The sequence below is a fragment of the Chiloscyllium plagiosum genome, chromosome 16 (assembly GCF_004010195.1).
Source record: "Chiloscyllium plagiosum isolate BGI_BamShark_2017 chromosome 16, ASM401019v2, whole genome shotgun sequence".
NCBI classification, from domain to species: Eukaryota; Metazoa; Chordata; class Chondrichthyes; order Orectolobiformes; family Hemiscylliidae; genus Chiloscyllium; species Chiloscyllium plagiosum.
The window spans coordinates 29346312-29365340 of record NC_057725.1 but is presented as its reverse complement, the minus strand read 5'-3'; the positions used below and the strand labels follow the sequence as shown (position 1 = coordinate 29365340).

Sequence of the window (19029 nt, the reverse complement as noted above, 5' to 3'; positions counted from 1 at the left end):
TTTTTTTTCTCTGTAGATTTTCTCCTTATTGGGCTCCAGGCTTAAGGCTTGGAGAAATTCACTGGCGCCATAGATTCCAACAATTGGAGCGGCAGCGAAAGTCCTGCCGAAAATCTGGAGCGGATGACAGATTCTGCCGATAAGCCGATGGACAATGATGCAGAAGGAGTCTGGAGCCCTGACATAGAGCAGAGTTTCCAGGAAGCCCTGGCCATCTACCCACCATGTGGGAGGAGGAAAATCATTCTCTCAGACGAAGGCAAAATGTATGGTGAGTCACCAGAACAGTAGAAAAGGGAGATGCTATAGCAAGCAGATGGTTTCACTGCTACCAGCTGTGCCTCTGTCTTTCATTCTCTCCCACCCCCTCCCTCTCCCCCCTCCCCCTCTGTTTTTACGTTCCCCCACCCATCACCTCCCCCCTCCATCTACCACCCAATCCAACACCAAGTGATTCCCTGCATAGCTCTTGTATGAAGTAATGGAAATCAGGAGAATTTTTTTCACCCATGATGATCTGCATCCCATTGCAAGTCCTAATAAACGGCAGTTTGCCACTGTGCAGCTGTCATTCTGAGCAAATTGCATTTTTTGAAAAAAAAAGAAGATTGTGCTCTTGAAAGAAGTCTTGCAGCTGCTGTGGAGGATAATACTAGGCCAGAGAAGAGAGAGATACTTGAGGGGAAAGGTGACTGGGTTAAGTAGCTCAACAACATTGTAAAAAATCTTTAAAGTGCAGACCATATTATCACTTCTAGTTTAGGAATAACACTCGGCTTGTGAAACGTATTCAAAGCTGTGAGTTCCAGGAAAGATAATGTTTTTTTTCCCCCAATTGGAAAGGCAGCTTACTGATTCAGTGTTGTACTAATCACTTAAAGTTATGACTGGGTCTGGATTTCTACTTCTAGGGTTTGATGGAACAAATAGGGAGCAATTCTTTTAAATTGAAAGGGAGTCTGTAGCCAGACAAGACAGATTTCGGATAATTGGCAAAGGGACCAGAAGGTGGAGTGAGATTTTTTTACTTTTGCATAGTGATTTGCAATTTGAAATGAATTGCCTGCATTAGGATTAACGATAGCTTCCAAAAGGGGATTGGATAAATATGTAATAAGGAGAAATTGAAGACCTATGTGAAAAGGGCGGGGAAGATGGGACTATCTCTGTCAAGGAGCTTGCAGAAATATAGTGGTCCGAATGACCCTTCTCAGTTCTGAGTTCTATCTAGACACTGCAAAGTGCTTCATGTCGATCATGTTTATTGCCCAGTTTCTGTTGCTATGGTGATGGAATGGATGGAGGGCAGTCATGTCTGTACGTAGCAAGATGCCATGAACAACAACAAAATGAATGACTGCTTGATATTTTTGGAGCAAGTGTCAGGCTGGAGGATTTTCTACTCATCATAGTGTTGCCAAGAAATCTCCAGTAGCAGATACGGGATGCTGAGACCCGGATTGAACATTTTACGACTGATCCCTCCGTCAACACCACCCTGAATTGGCATTTTATGTTATCTGCTCAAGCCCTGGGAGTACTGTCACTCCACCTACATTCAACTAAAGTTCGAAGTTCAAAAAAGTTTGAAACCTGAAAGAAAAACAAAGTACTGGAGAAACTCAGATTTGGCAGTGTCTGTGGGGAGAGAGAGACAGAAATACAGAGTTAACATTTTGCACCCAATGAGTTTGTTTTGGGGGAATCTATGTTTGTCTCTGTTGGCTTGGCTAGTGCTAGCTAACTTTTAAATCCAAATTATTTCCTGATGATAATCATGGAATTGGTATTCTTTCTCCACTGTGGCCTGAAGATCTTTGGTTGCAGTTTTGTTTTTTACAATACTTCCTTCAAACTTACTCCATTGCCCCCCAATACTGTGACTATTGAATGTATTAACATTTGATTCAGGGGAAAGTTATTTAAAAAGTAGTTCTGAGAAATCTGTTACATCTTAGTGCATAATGAACATAAGATGACACCTGGCTTCAGTGACATGGTCTTAGAAACTGTGTTGCTCCTCGTCTACTTCACCTATGACCCCTGTGCTTTTTAACTTGCATGTGTATCAGGTCCAGCAGTACTTCAGTTCTTTGTGGGCAGATCCTTTCAAGGTCTCAGCACTTCTTGACTCTGTAATCTCCTTCTTGTCCCACAAATAGATCTCTGTTCTCTCCTCCATTAATTCTGATCTCTTGAGGACCCCAATTTCATAGCTTGCTGCAATTTGGTCAGGGACCATAATAGAAAGAAATCAAACCAACTTCTTCACAAGGAGAACTGCACCACAAAATTTTGCTTATAACTGAACCTAATTTTATTGTCTATATAGGCGTTAATAGAATAAGATATCGGAGTGGAATTAGGCCATTCAGCCCATCAGGTTTACTCCACCATTTGATCGTGGATGATATGTTTCTCTTCTGCCTTCTCCTCGAAACTTGTGATCACTTCGTTAGTTAAGAGCCTATCTATTTGTGTCTTAATTACACCCAGTGACCTGGCCTCCATAGCCTTCTGCGGCAACAGATTTACAACTCTCTAGCTGGAGAAATTCCTCCTCAGTTCTAAAGGGTTATGGCTTCACTTTGGGGCTGTGCCCTCAGCTCCTAGTCCCTCTAACCAGTGGAAACATCTTCTCCATGGCCACTCTACCCAGGCCTCTCTGTATTCTGTAAGTTTCAATTAGATCCCTCTCGTCCTTCTTAATTCCATTGAGTGCAGGTCCAGAGTCCTCAACCACTCCTCATATGACAAGCCCTTCATCCCCAGAATCATTTTTGTAAGCCTTCTTTTTAACCCCATCCAAGGCCAGTACATCCTTCCTTAGATATAGGGCCCAAAACTACATACAATATTCCAAATTGGGCCCTATATCCAGAGCATTCTACACCCTTCACAGTACATCCCTGCTCTTTGTATGCTAGCCCTCTCAAAATGAATATTAATATCACATTTGCCTTCCTAATTGCCAGCTGAATCTGCATGTTAGCCTTTAGAGAATCCTGAGCTAGAATTCTGAAGTTTCTTTCTGCTTCAGATTTGCAAAGCCTTTCTCCATTTAGAAAATAGTCTGTGTCTGTATTCTTCCTACCAAAGAGCATAACCCCTCACTCTCCCACTTTCAATGTTATCTGTGACTCCTACCTTGTCTAAGTACTTCTGCATCCTTCCCGCCTCCTCAACACTATCTGTCCCTCCATCTATCTATGTGTCATTTGAAAACTTGAAAAATGTGTTGCTGGAAAAGCACAGCAGGTCAGGCAGCATCAAAGGAGCAGGAGAATCGACGTTTCGGGCATAAGCCCTTTTCAGGAATTCTGCCTGACCTGCTGCGCTTTTCCAGCAACACATTTTTCAGCTCTGATCTCCAGCATCTGCAGTCCTCACTTTTTCCTCATCTGAAAACTTGGCAACAATGCTGTCAGTTCCTTTGTCCAGATCATTAATGTATAACATGAATAGCTGTTGTCCCAACACTGAACCCTGTGGATCTCCACTAGTCACCACTGTCATACTGAGAAAGATCTCTTTATCCTTACTCTGTCTTCTACCAGTCACCCTATCCTATCCATGTCATTACCTTGGCCTAACACCATGGGCTGTTGTCTTATTTAGCAGCCTCCTGTGTGGTACATTGTCAAAGGTCTTCTGGAAATCCACTGACTCTCGTTTGTCTATCTTGCTCGTTTCCTCCTTGAAGAATTTGAATAGATTTGTCAGGCATAACCTCCCCTTGATGAAGCTATGCTGACTCAACTCTAGTTACCATGCATTTCCAAGTATCCTGCTATCTCATCCTTAATAATGGACTCTGAAATCTTAGCAATGACTGAGGTCAGGCTCTCTGGCTGTCTTCTGCCTCCCTCTCTTCTCAAATGAGAGTGTTCCAAGAGCCATTTTCCAGTCCTCTGAGACCCTTCCTGACTCCAGTGATTCCTGTAAGATCACCACCATCGTATCCACAATCTCATCAGCTATCTCCTTCAGAACTCTGGTGTGTAGTTCATCCAGACCATAAACACTAATGCAAAGTTAGAATTCAATTCCTCTCCCATTTCTTTGATCCGCATTATTACATCTCCAGCCTCATTTTCCAGTGGTCCAATGTCTACTCTTGCCTCTTTACCTTTTGTAAATCTAAAAAAAGACTCTTGCAGTTTTCTTTTACATTGCAAGCTAGCTTAGCCTCAAACCTCATCCTCTCTCCTCTTTATTGCATTTTTTGTAATCCTCTGCTGATTTTTAAAGGCTTCCCAATCCTCTAGTTTTCCACTCACCTTCACCACATTTCTCTTTTGTTTTTACGCTGTCCCTGACTTCCTTTGATTCATCTTCCCCTCAATATGTTTCTTCTTCCTTGAGATGAATTTCTGTTGTTCCTCCTGAATTATCTGTAGGTACTCTGTCGTTGCTGTTCTTCTATCTTCTTTGCTCGGCTCCCCTTCCAATTATCTCTGGCCAGTTTCTCTCTCATGTCTTTGGAGTTATGTTTATTCAGTTGTAACATCTTTACATCTTAACCCAACCTCTTCCTCTCAAACTGTAGGGCGAATGTGGGGTTCCTTCACTTTTAGGCTCTGTGGTCAAGTCAGCCTCATTTCACATGACCACATCCAGAATTGCCTGTTCCCAAGTGAGGTGTACCACAAGCTGCTCAAAAAAAACATGTTGCAGACGTTCCACAAATTCCTTCTCCTGGGATTGGCTGCCAGTCTGATTTTCTCAGTCCACCTGCATGTGTCACAGTAATTAGATTTAGATTACATTACAGTGTGGAAACAGGCCCGTCGGCCCAACAAGTCCACACCGACTCACCGAAGCGCAAACCATCCATTCCCCTGCATTTACCCCTTACCTAACACTACGGACAATTTAGCATGGCCAATTCACCTGACCAGCACATCTTTGGACTGTGGGAGGGAACCGAAGCATCCGGAGGAAACCCACGCAGACACGGGGAGACTGTGCAAACTCCACACAGTCAGTCGCCTGAGGCAGGAGTTGAACCCGGGTCGCTGGCGCTGTGAGGCAGCAGTGCTAACCACTGTGCCACCGTGCCACCCATTGGAAGTCCCCCATTATCATTGTAGTAGTGCCTTTCCTATCTCCTGATTTATTTTCTTTCCCACATCCTTACTCTATTAGAAAGCCTATATACAACACCCATCAGGGTCTTCTTTCCTTTGCGATACCTCAACTCTAACCATACAGATTCTCTGCCTTCCAGTTCTATATCACTTGTTGCTATCTACTTGATTTCATTTCTTACTGACAAAGCAAGCGCCCTACCTCTGTCGATCTGCCAGTCCTTTCAAAAGGACGCAAATTCTTGGATATCTAATTCCCAGCTCCGAATCCTTTGCAGTCACACCTCTGTGATATCCACAACCTCATGCCTGTGAGTTTAAATCTGCACTACAAGCTCATTTATCTTGTTTCGTAAAGTACAACACCCTCAGGCCTGCATTGGTCACCCCCACCCATCTCTAAGTTGTCCCCTTATTTGCTGTGCCTGAAGTTAGATTCCTGACCCTCCCCATATTCTGTTTTATTATTTATTCTGGAAACTTGAATGACCTCTGCTGAGTACCCCCCCTCCTCCTCTTCAACTTTTTTCATAATTTTCCATACAACTGAACCCATCTCCCTACTATTTAGTTTAAAGCCTATCCACCACTCCAGTTATGCAATTTGCCAGAACTGTGGTCCCAGCATGTCTCAGGTGGAACCCATACAACACAACAATGGCCTCCTTTGCTAATACTTTGTGCCAGTGGTCCATGAATTTAATCCTGTTGCTTCCACATCAATCTTTGAGCCACGCGTTTACCTATGTAATCTTGTTTACCCTGTGTGACTTAGCTCGTGGCTCAGCTGGTTATCCCAAGATTATTACCTTTTTGGTTCTCTTTTCAATTTACTCCCGAGCTGAACATATTCCCGAAAAACCTCTTTACGTCTATATTGTTGGTATCCATGTGGACCAGCACAACCGGATCATTCCTTTCCTATTCCAAATTCCTCTGTGGCCCAGATGTGATATCCTGAGCCCAGGCACAAGACAGACAACACAGCCTTCAATGCCCACAGATATCAGGGTCTATTCCCTTGACTATACTATCCCTACTGTGAAAGCAACCAATAATTGATAATCAAATTAGTAGGTATCACTGATCAAAGAACTTGCATTTTCCTGTGATGTCACTTTTGGTGCTTGGCCCATAATCCTGGGCTTTAATTTATTCTGTTGGAAAACACCTCCCAAAACAAAAGAACCAGAATGCATCTCTTCCCCCACTGCACCAAAGTCCCTGAAGTAATTACTCACTCAAGTTGTGTCTCACTCTGGATCTCATCTTTCCTTCCTGGCTTTGCGAAGCTTACTGGTTGTGCACTTTCAGCAGGGCCTCTCTTACATAGAGCTGCGGTGAGCCTGAGCTGACTCTCACTAGTTAAGCTTCAATAGTAATCAACAACCATTGAGGCTTTATCAGGGTGAAAGGCTGATAACTGTCCCTCAATCAGTCAAGTCAGCTATCTTACTAACCTTTAACTAGACTACTGAATTCTAAGCTTTTAAAATAGAAAATGAAAAGAAAGATTTGCCAGTTCTACTCTCATGCAGCCTCCAAAGTCTCCAAACTATACCCTTTCTCAGGCTGTATCTCACTCCAATCTGATCTCTCCTTCCTGACTGTGCGAAGATTACTGATTAAAGTTCTATGAATTCAATTATATTTGGGTTTGGCTATGAAAAAGAAGGAAGCATATGTCAGGTATAGACATGATGTATTGAGTGAATCCTCAGAAGAGTATGAAGGCAGTAGGAGTACACTTAAGAGGGAAATCAGGAGGGCAAAAAGGGGACATGAGATAGCTTTGGCAAATAGGGTTAAGGAGAATCCAAAGGGATTTTACAAAATATTAAGGACAAAAGGGTAACTAGGGAGAGAAAACGGCCCCTCAAAGATCAGTAAGGCAAAGTGGAGCTGCAGGAGATGGGGAAGATTCTGAATGAATATTTTGCATCAGTGTTTACTGTGGAGAAGGACGTGGAAGATATAGAATGTGGGAAAATAGATGGTGACATCTTGAAAAATGTCCATATTACAGAGGAGGAAGTACTGGATGTCTTAAAATGCATAAAAGTGGATAAATCCTCAGGAGCTGATAAGGTGTACCCTAGAACTCTGTGGGAAGCTAGAGAAGTGATTGCTGGGCCTCTTGCTGAGATATTTGTATCATCGATGGTCAGAGGTGAGATGCCGGAAGACTGGAGGTTAGCTAACGTGGTGCCACTGTTTAAGAAAGGTGGTAAGGACAAGCCAGGGAACTATAGACCAGTGAGCCTGTCAGTGGTGGGCAAGTTGTTGGAGGGAATCCTGAGGGACAGGATGTACATATATTTGGAAAGGCAAGGACTGATTAGGGATGGCTTTGTGTGTGGGAAATCATATCTCACGAGCTTGATTGAGTTTTTTGAAGAAGTAACAAAGAGGATTGATGAGGGCAGAGCAGTAGATGTGATCAATTTGGACTTCAGTAAGGCGTTTGACAAGGTGCCCCTTGTGAGACTGGTTAACAAGGTTAGATCTCATGGAATACATGGAGAGCTAGCCAATTGAATACAGAACTGGCTCGAAGGTAGAAGACAGAGGGTGGTGGTGGAGGGTTGTTGTTCAGACTGGAAGCCTGTGACCAGTGGTGTGCCACAAGGATCAGTGTTGGGTCCACTACTTTTCATCATTTGTGTAAATGATTTGGATGTGAGCATAAGAGGTATAGTTAGTAAGTTTGCAGATGACACAAAATTGGTGTAGTGGACAGCGAAGATTACAACAGGATCTTGATCAGATGGGCTGAGGAGTGGCAGATGATGGTTAATTTAGATAAATGCGAGATGCTGCATTTTGGGAAAGCAAATCTTAGCAGGACTTATACACTTAATCGTAATATCCTAGGGAGTGTTGCTGAACAAAGAGTCTTTGGAGTGCAGTTCATATCTGCTTGAAAGTAGTCACAACTAGATAGGATAGAGAAGAACACGTTTGGTATGCTTTCCTTTGCTGGAAGAACAGCATTTCATTCCTGCTTGGGGACCATGCAGCCTTTAGAACACAATATTGAGTAAGTAATTTTAAAACACAAACATTTCATTCCATGTCCTTTCCTCACCCCCTCACGCCAGGCCCTGTCATGACATGGGCTATTTTCAGCTCAGCCAACCCATTTTCATCTACTCATTGTCCCCATTATTAGACTTTCATCTTTTCTGACCTTGATCGTCAGTCTCTTTGTCTACAGCCCTACAGCGTAAATGGAGGCCATTCAGCCCATTGAGTCTACACTGACTCTTGAAGAGCATCCCACTTCGACCAAACCGCATTATCCTCAGATTTATCATGGCTAACCTACCTAGCCTGCACATCACTGAAAACATGGGGCAATTTACCCATGGCCAGTCCTCCTAACCTGCACATTTTTGGACTAAGGGGGGAAACTGGAGCACCTGCTGAGAACCTGTGTAGACACTGGGCCAATGTCCAAACTCCACCTAGACAGTTGACCGAGGCCAGACTTGAACACAGTCCCTGGGGCTGTGAGGCAGCAGTGCTAACCAATGTGCCACCATGGTTGTCTGGCTAATAGCCTTTCATGATCAGTTCTGGAGAAAGATTACTGGACTTGAAAAATAAATCCTGCTTTCTCTCCAAGGATGCTGTCAGACCTGCTTTTCTCCAGCAATTTTGTTTCAAAACTTTAATATAATATGTTCCAAGTTTTGCTGTTAATATCCCATTTTCTAAAGTTGAGTGTCTCATCACTAAAACAAAAATAAAAACTGAAGCATATGAACAATGCATTAGGTAAGGATCAAATCATATTGTAACTTCTACTGAAGAGTAACTTCAGGTTGGCACAACACCACATTAATCAGATGACAAGAAGTTTGAATAATATTTGAAAGGTTAAGTGCTCCATCACCACAGCCAGCTATGCTGAGAGAGGTTAAGTTGCATCCCACAGACTGAAGGGAGCCCTGGGGGAGTGACAGAGGTGTCTAGATGACTCCACTACAGAATCCATATTGTGGACTATTTTATGTTGCCTTCCTTGGCTGTGGATTTTTATGACAATAATTACAGTTCAAGAGTACCTTAGTAGCTGTGAAGCAATTTGGGATGTTTTGATGTGAAAGTTGCTATATAGAAGTGCTAAAGTGTTTTTGTTTTCTTTAAGGGCAAAGGGATTAACCAGTTCTGGTGTTTTACCAATCAGTCTCACTGATATTAATCTTTCTCTGCCAGGCACAATATTTTGGCTTTCACAAGCCTCTGTGCCGTTATTTTAGGCAGGATATAGTTATCTTCATCAAGTTAACTATAGTATTCTGACACTGAACAGTAAAGGTGTTTACTGAGTGTTGTCTACCCACTGGCTGTATGCACTGATAGTTCTCAGTAGCATTTCCCCATTTTGAAGGAACAGGAGGTGGTTAACCTCATTGAACTCTCTGAACCTTGGATATTTCCTCTCTGAAAAGATGACCCATCGCCACAGATGCTGTCACACCTGAGTATTTCCAGCAAGTTCTGTTTTTATTACTTACTAATGCTCATATGCAAACTATCTGACATGACAACTGTGATTTGGATCTTTATGATCTTGGGATTTTGTGATTCAATCTTCTGAATCCCAGTTAAGGTAGGAGATTGCATCTGCTACTGTTCTTGCATGTCTATTTATACCTTGCTGCCATCCTCATATTGTACACAGTTGTTTTAAAAAAATATATTGTTAGGCAAAAGTGATCAGCTCTGCACAATATCAAGCTGCTATAATCTGACAAGTGTTTAAACCTACAGCCAATAACAACCCTTTTCTTTGCTCTGAAGTCTGTTCTGTGCATAACTCAGTCTCGGCTTCTGCTCTGTTTCACCAGCAGGTATCCGCTGTGTTCTGGTTCCTTTTCCACCCCCCTCATTAGTCAGTGATAGCTTTATATTACTAGCCCAGTCACACTTTGCCCTGTCTCCACAATTCATGCTGTAACCACTCTCATTCTGCCTCCATTTCTCCACGATTCTCTCCTTGTGTCTCTTTTTCTTCTTTTCTTCCTTTTCCTCATTCATTTTCTCTTTCACTTCGTCTTCAACCTCCCTTTTTTATATAAAAGCTGTGGTTCCTCTTAACCTGTCCATCTTGGCTTTTCTGCCCGTGTTTCCTGTTTGTCTCACCACCACCTTGAATCACAAGATACAGCACAGGCAGTTGATCAAACTTCAACGTGTGGAATGAGAATCCTGGGATTGCATTTGAAACACCTTGAGGATTGCTTGCTTTGGTTCTGAAATCAGTGCCGGTTACATCACTAATGTGAATGTTGTTTGTGTCAGGGTGCTTTTTGACACTTGCCAGTTGTACCAGACCACATTACAAACTTGGTTCAAATATGGACAAAAGAGCTGAATTCCAGAGGTGAGATGAATGACAGCATTTGACATCAAAACCACATTCAACCAAGTGAGGCATCAAGGAGCTCGAGAAAAACTAGAATCAACAGGTATAGGGAGGCAAACAGTCTGGTTGGAGTCATACCTGGAATGTAGGAAGATGGTTGCGGTTATTAGAAGTCAATCATCTCAGTTCCAGAATATCTCTACAGGTGTTCCTCAGGATATCTTTAGCTACTTTATCAGTGCACAATGTTCAGCACTATTCGTGACTCCTCAGGTCCTGAAGCAGTCCATGTTCAGTGCAATAAGATCTGGACAACATCCAGATTTGGGTTGACAAGGATTAAGCAACATTGACACCAGGCGATGAATGCCAGGCGATGACCGTCTTCAATAAGGGTCAGTCTAACTACTGTCCCTTGACATTCAATGATGTTACCATCATTGAATCTCCCACAACCTGGGGTGTTACCATTGGCCAGCAACTCAACTGAACTTGCCATGTAGGTACAGTGGCTACAAGAGCACGTCAGAGCCTGTCAACCGTCAAAAGACACAAGTCATGGGTGTGATGGAATATTTGCCACTTGCCTCGATGGATACAGCTTTAACAACACACAAGAAGCTCAACACTATACAGGACAACACAGCCCACTTGATTGGCACGACATCTACAAGCATCCAGTCCCTTCACCACCAGCACTCAGCAGTGTGTCCTACCGGGTTTTGAGAAGATTTGTGGCTCAGGTTGAGGTTCTGGATGTAGGTTTGCTCACTGAACTGAAAGGTTAATTTTCAGACATTTCATCACCATATTAGGTAACATCATCATATAGAGTGGCACGGTGGCTCAGTGGTTAGCACTGCTGCCTCATAGCATCAGGGTCCCAGGTTCAATTCCAGCCTCGGGCGACTGCCTGTGTGGAGTTTGCATATTCTCCCCATGTCTGCGTGGGTTTCCTCGGGTGCTCCGGTTTCCTCCCACAGTTCAAAGATGTGCAGGTAGGTGAATTGGCCATGCTAAATTGCCCGTACTGTTAGGTGCATTCGTCAGAGTGGGGGGTGGGTTGCTCTTCGGAGGGTCGGTGTGGACTTGTTGGGCCAAAAGGCCTGTTTTCACACTGTAGGGAATCTAATCAGTGAGCCTCCAGACGAAGCACAGATGACAAGTCCTGCTTTCTATTTATATGTTTAGGTTTCTTTGGATTGGTGATGTCATTTCCTGTTATTTTTCACAGTGGGTTGGGAATCAGGTCCAGGTCGATGTGTTTGTTGATAGAGTTCTGGTTGGAATGCTGTGCTTCTAGGAATTCTGTGCATATCTTAAACAGAGACATGCATGGAATTCATAGAAGCGTGGCATTCCACCAGAACTCTATCAAGTAGCGCATTGACTGGATCCGAATTACCACCCCTGAGAAAAAGAACAGGCAATGACATCACAGGAAATGACATCACCAACGCCAAGAAATCCAAACATATAAATAAAAAGCAGGAATCATCAGCAGTCCTTCATCCAGAGGCTCACTGAAGTTGTTACCTAGTATGCTGATGAAACATCTGAAAATGAACCTTCCAGCTCAGCGAGCAAATCTACATCCAGATGTGTGTCCTACCTTCAAGATGCACTGCAGAAATGCACCAAAGATCCTTAGACAGCCCCTTCTGAATCCACAACCACTTCTATCTAGAAGGACAAGGACAGCAGGTTTGTGGTGACATATCACCTCCAGGTTCCCTCCAAGCCACTCACCATCCTTACTTGAAAATATATCACCATAGCTCCAGTATCAAAGTTTTGGAATTCCCTCTCTAAGGGCATTGTAAGTCTACCTGCTGCGGTTCAAGCAAGCAGCTCATCACGATATTCTCAAGGGCAATAAATGCTGGCCAGCCAGCCATGTCCATTTCCCATGAATGAATTTTTAAAAAAGTGCTATTGTTGAAATATTACTAGGGTTAGCTGGGAATGTAGAATTTGGAACACAGACAGACCAGTCAAGATCTTATTGAATGGTGATAAAGGACTGGATTGTCTATTTCAGCTCCCAATTCATACATTCCAATTTGTTCCTAATCTGAGGTCAAGGCTCTGCAGCCAGCTGTATAATTTTAAGTCTTAGATGTAGCATGTTCCCATTGCATGACTTCTTTCAAAGTCTCACCTCCAGTAGCTTTTTAAAAGCGTTGCAATTCTGTAAAGGAAAATCAAAAAAAAATCACAAGTAACTGAAATAATCACTTTCCTGTTAAATTACCCAACAAACATTGGATTGCCTACCGAGAATTACATGGAATCTTCAGCCTGAAGTATACAATTTGACCCAATGCGTTAATATTGGTCATGGTCACCTTGTCGTAACAGGATAGCAGGAATCCATTTGTTCCAGTGTTTATTCCACACAAACCACCTCTTGGCCCTTTTCATGCCTCTCCATGAGGAAGTTATATTATTCTTTTCTCCCACATACTATAAATACTATTCCCAATTTATTCTGTACAACTCAACTATCCCCTGCAGTTCCACATTCTCATTTCTCTTGAATTATCTTTTTGGCTTATTAGTCATGGGCCCCAGTTCTAGTCTCTTCCACAAGCAGAATCATGTCTAAATCTACCCTGTTGTCTACCCATGGCTTATTTAGATTGAATCAAAGTGTTAGGAAGTCTGGTAAGAGAAGCTCAGTGACCTATTCCCACAATTTCATTTTGTAGCTATCAATCCTGAAACAGTAAGTTTGTGCTTATTTTGTAATTTTGCTGTTTTGTAGCAGTACCAATAGTCATTTTGTTTTTGGTTACATTTTCTCCATCACTCCGTTCAATGACTGAGGGAGAGTATTTCTAGTGGAAAATTGCTAGCCTTCAAATTAGGGAAAAGTCACTGAGGGATGATAGCAGGAAACTGTTCTTCACATAAAGGGTACTGAAACTCTGGAACAATGTCCTGGGGAAAAAATAGTGCTGTTGAGGAGACGGGTGTGTAATTTCAGAGCTTCAAACTGAAATTGATAGATTGTTGTTTTGCAGCGAAGGTTATGCAGATGATCCAACTGATTGATGCTTCAGGCTTGAGGGACTGATTGACCACCTCTGCTTACGTACAAACATGAAACACTTCTGTGGGAAAGAAAAATTCAGCATCAGTCATTAATGCTCAAATGTGCTGTAAAATAGTGCAACTTGCAGAGTAGAGTGTAGCTGTTTTACTCAGTGTGGGAGTTTGAGTTACTCTCTTGACTTGAAACTAAGTGTTGATTACACTGAGTATTAATTGTTGTACAATCTTTGATAACATCAACTGTTCAGTAGGGTCTAATTCTGAGAATAGATAGTCACTTTTCGGGCTGAAGAGAGTAAAACCAATTTCTCCTAGTGGGTGGAGCTGCTGTAATTTAGATAGTTAACTGAAGCTAATAGTTAATCTGGTTTAAACCAGCTCCTGAAATAACTGTGGCAGAGTATTAAAAAAAGGCCTCAGATATCTGCAGATAGTGGAGTTTGGCAGTTTGGTAAGTATGGGAATGAGGTGAAGTGGGGAAGGGAGGCTTTTTTTTCTGCTGGACATTTTCCGAACTACTTCCACTTGTTCAGAACCTGGGAGATTATTGAGGGATTAACTGTGAAGCACCAGCAATAAGGAACATTGAGAATAAGAGGAGGAGACTAAAGTTAAGATAAAAAGAGTGTTTTAAGAATATGTAAATAGAAAGCTAGCAAGTAAGATTATGTAAATTCATGTTTAAATCAGAGCAGGTGAGGTCAGCTGGCTGGAATGTGACCTGTTATGTGAGAAGTCAGGACCTGACCAGCTTCTTGGATGACCACTTGTGCCAGAAGTGCTCCCATCTGCACAAAGTTGAACTCTGTTTTGAAGTTTGAGAGATGGCTGGAAACCATGTGGCACATCAGTGAGGATGAGAGTTACGTGGATAACACGCATAGAGAGGTGGTCACACTGCAGCTCAAAGGAGTGGGTGACCACTGAGTAACCAAAGAGCATCAGGCAGGTAGTGCAGGAGTGCTTTCAAGTTGGTTTTCCATTTTGTTTGTAAGCTGATGAGGGTGTTGGTTCCTCAAGGGAGTGCAGACAGACCCAAGCTTCTGGTACCACAAATGGCCTCACTAAAAGAGGGGTAGGAGGAAGAAGTATATGAATAACAAGCTTGGAGAACCTTGAATGTCTAGGAATAATCAGGATTGGGAACGAAGGAAAAGTGAAGCATTTAACAGAAATGAAAGGAGAAAATCAATGGGAGGTCCTGGTGGAATATAGAAAGTGTAGGGGTGAACTTAAGAAAGCAATTAGGAGAACAAAGAGGAGAAATGAAAAAAAAAATTGGCAGGTAAAAGGAGAACCCAAAGATATTCTATCAGTATATGAGGGGAAGAGGATAACTGGGGAAAAAGCAGAGTTCATTATTGACCTTAATGCAGAGTTGGAAGACATTGGCAGGGTGTTACATCAGTGTTTCACTTCTGTCTTCAGTTAGGAGAAGGTGGATGTAGATACAGAATGTGTTGCAGTGGTACTGTCCCTACCTCTGAACTAAGAGGCCTGTATTCATGACCTACCTGCTCCAGTGGCATATCATTGCATCCCTGAACAGGTTTACTTTTAAAAAGAAAACCTGTAGATGCAGAATTCACATAATAGGGTGGTTATGGTAGGGGATTTTCACTTTTCAAACATAGGCTGGGGCTACCATAGTGTTAAGGAGAGAAATTAATGGAGGAGTTAATGGAGAGGAATTTAAGTGTGTACAAGAAAATTTTCTGATTCAGTAGGTGGATGTACCTACCAGAGAAGGTGCAAAACTTGACCTACTCTTAGGAAATAAGGCAGGGTAGCTGACTGAGGTATCAATGGGGGAGCACTTTGGGGCCAGCGACCATTATTCTATTATTCTTAAGTTGAAGTTCTAAATTGGAGAAAGCTAATTTGATGGTATTAGGCAAGAACTTTCAAAAGCTGATTGGGGGCAGATGTTCGCAGTTAAAGGGACGGCTGGAAAATGGGAAGCCTTCAGAAATGAGATAACAAGAATCCAGAGAAAGTATATTCCTGTTAGGGTGAAAGGAAAGGCTGGTAGGTATAGGGAATGCTGGATGACTAGAGAAATTGAGAGTTTGGTTAAGAAAAAGAAGGAAGCATGTGTCAAGTATAGACAGGATAGATCAAGTGAATTCTTTGAAGAATATAAAGGAAGTAGGAGTATACTGAGAAATCAGGAGGGCAAAAAGGGGACATGAGATAGCTTTGCAAATAGAGTTAAGGAGAATCCAAAGGGTTTCTACAAATACATTAAGGACAAAAGAGTAACGAGGGAGATAATAGAGCCCCTCAGAGATCAGCAAGGCAGCCTTTGTGTGGAGCTGGAGAAAATGGGGGAGATTATTTTGCATCAGTATTTACTGTGGAGAAGGACATGGAAGATATGGGAAATGGATGATATCTTGAAAATTATCTGTATTGTATGGGAGGTAGTGCTGGATGTCTTGAAATGCAAAAAAGTGGATAAATCCCCAGGACCTGATCAGGTGTACCCTAGAACTCTGTAGGAAGCTAGAGAAGTGATGGCTGGGCCCCTTGCTGAAATATTGTTTCATCGATAGTCACAGGTGAGGTGCCAGAAGACTGGAGATTGGCTAACGTGGTGCCACTATTTAAGAAAGGTGGTAAGGAAAAGCCAGGGAACTTAGATCAGTGGGTCTGACATCAGAGGTGGGCATGTTGTTGGAGGGAATCCTGAGGTTCAGCATTTACATGTATTTGGAACGTCAAGGACTGATTAGGGATAGTCAGCATGGCTTTGTGCGTTGGAAATCATGTCTCACTAACTTGATTGAGTTTTTTGAAGAAGTAACAAAAAGGATTAATGAGAGCACAGTGGTGGACGTGATCAATATGGACTTCATTAAGGCGTTTGACAAGGTTCCCCATGGGAGACTGGTTAGATCTTACGGAATACAGGGAGAAATAGCCATTTGGATACAGAACTGGCTCAAAGGTAGAAGACAGAGGGTGGTGGTGGAGGGCTGTTTTTCAGACTGGAGGCCTGTGACCAGTGGAGTGCCACAATGATCAGTGCTGGGTCCACTACTTTTCGTTATTTATATAAATGAATTGGATATGAACATAGGAGGTATAGTTAGTAAACTTGAAAATGACACCAAAATTGGAGGTGTAGTGGAGAGCGAAGAAGGATACCTCAGATTACAACAGGATCTTGATCAGATAGGCCAATGGGCTGAGAAGTGACAGATGGAGTTTAATTTTGATAAATGCAAGGTGCTGCATTTTGGAAAAGTTAATCTTTGCAGGACTTATACACTTAATGGTAAGGTCTTAGGGAGTGTTGCTGAACAAAGAAACCTTGGAGTGCAGGTTCATAGCTTTTTGAAAGTGAAGTTGCAGGTAGATAGGATAGTGAATGAAGCATTTGGTATGCTTTCCTTTGTTGGTTAGAGCATTGAGCATAGGAGTTGGGAGGTCATTTTGTGGCTGTCAAGGACATTGGTTAGGCCACTTTTGGAATATTGCATGCATTTCTGGTCTCCTTCCTATTGGAAAGATGTTGTGAAATTTGAAAGGGTTCAGAAAAGATTTACAAGGATGTTGCCAGGGTTGGAGGATTTGAACTATAGGTATAGGCTGAACAGGCTGGGGCTGTTTTCCCTGGACCGTCGGAGACTGAGGGGTGACCTTATAGAGGTTTATAAAATCATGAGGGGCATGGATAGAGTAAATAGACAAAGTCTGTTCCCTGAGGTGGGAGATTCCGGAACTAGAGGGCATATGTTTAGGGTAAGAAGGGAAAGATATAAAAGGGACGTAAGGGGCAACATTTTCACGCAGAGGGTGGTGCGTCTATGGAATGAGCTTCCGGAGGAATTGGTGGAGTCTAGTGCAGTTGCAACATTAAAAGGCATCTGGATGGGTATATGAATAGAAAGGGTTTGGAGGGATATGGAGCGGGCAAGTGGGACTGTAGACTGGTGTCCAGTAGTGTGCCATAGAAATCGATGCTGGATCCCTCATTATTCATGATATGTAAAAATAATATAGAGGTCGTTCTGCTATAACGCAACAGTTGTGTTCCTCTGCAACTTCACGCTATAGAAAATTGTGCCGTAGAAGATCGCTATGGAAAATCACTATACATGTTCGATAGAAAGTTTGCATTATCCAAGCAGCATCCCCAACTCGTCAGTTGCGTTATAGTCAATTTGTGTTAACGCAATGCACGTTATACTAGAACAACTTGTCAGTGAAAAGGTGGGGGGGAGGTTGATCATTTTGCAGATGACATGAGGATTGGCTGGGTGCCTGCCAATGAGGAAGGTAATGTTAGGATACATGAGGATATAGATGAATTTGTTAAATAGATTAATGAGCGATGGAATTTACCCTTGAGAAGTGTAAGATCATGCACTTTGGAAAAAGTAATAGGGCGGGGAGCACTCAATGAATAATAGGACATTCGGAAGCTCAGAGGATCTTGGGGGCGCTTAATCTACAGATCTTTGAAGGAGGCAGGATAGATTAACAGGGTTGTTAAAAAGGCACAAGGGACACTTCACCTTTATCAGTTCTGGCATGGATTATAAGAGCAGGAAGTTAATGTTGGAGCTGTACAAAACTTAGGTTAGGCCAAAGCTGGTGTACTGTGTACAGTTCTGGTCACGGTGCTATAGGAAGGATGTGATTGCACTGAAGTGGGTGCAGAGGAAATTCACCAGGAGATTACCCAGAATGGAGCAGTCTAACTATGACGAGAGACAGGATAAGTTCATTGCTCTCTTTAGAGCAGAGAAAGCTAAGAGGGGACCTGATGGAGGGTGTATAAGGTTATGAAGGATACGGACAGGGTGGAAGAGGGAAGGGCATAATTTTAGGGTGAAAAGCAGGAGGTTTAAAGGGAATTTGAAGATAATTTAGATTAGTGGGAATCTGGAATGCACTGCCTGGGAGGGTAAAAGAAGCGGGAAACCTCACAACCTTTAAAAGGTGTGTGGATGAGCACTTAAAAATATCACAGCATTCAAGGCTGTTAGCCTAGTGCTGGAAAGTAGGATTCGTGGAGATTGAGAGACAATTGTCAGAAGCTGAAGAGCCTTTTCTGTGCTGAATGATTCTGTTATAATGTCCTTTCAGATAAGTCCATCTTTTTTTGAGTGAAACTTAGAACATAGAACAATACAGCACATAACAGGCCCTTCGGCCCACGATGTTGTGCCGAGCATTTGTCCTAGTTTAAGCACCCCTCCATGTACCTATCCAATTGCCGCTTAAAGGTCACCAAAGATTCTGACTCTACCACTCCCACTTCCATGCCCCCACCACTCTCTGGGTAAAGAACCCACCCCTGACATCTCCCCTGTACCTTCCACCGTTCACCTTAAATTTATGTCCCCTTGTAACACTGTTGCACCCGGGGAAAAAGTTTCTGACTGTCTACTCTATCTATTCCTCTGATCATCTTATAAATCTCTATCAAGTCACCCCTCATCCTTCGCCGTTCCAACGAGAAAAGGCCTAGCACTCTCAACCTATCCTCGTATGACC

The 19029-nt window shown here is 42.7% G+C and overlaps 1 protein-coding gene across 5 annotated transcripts in view; it reads left to right on the top strand.

Moving 5' to 3' along the window:
* Positions 1-19029, top strand: part of LOC122557727 (transcriptional enhancer factor TEF-1) — a 237728-nt gene that overhangs the window by 81614 nt on the left and 137085 nt on the right. For all 5 annotated transcript variants that reach the window (XM_043705648.1, XM_043705647.1, XM_043705650.1 and 2 more), the window contains exon 3: positions 17-271. In XM_043705648.1, the coding sequence (XP_043561583.1) occupies positions 124-271 (148 nt within the window). In that variant the 5' untranslated portion in view covers positions 17-123. The remainder of the gene's footprint in view (positions 1-16; positions 272-19029) is intronic.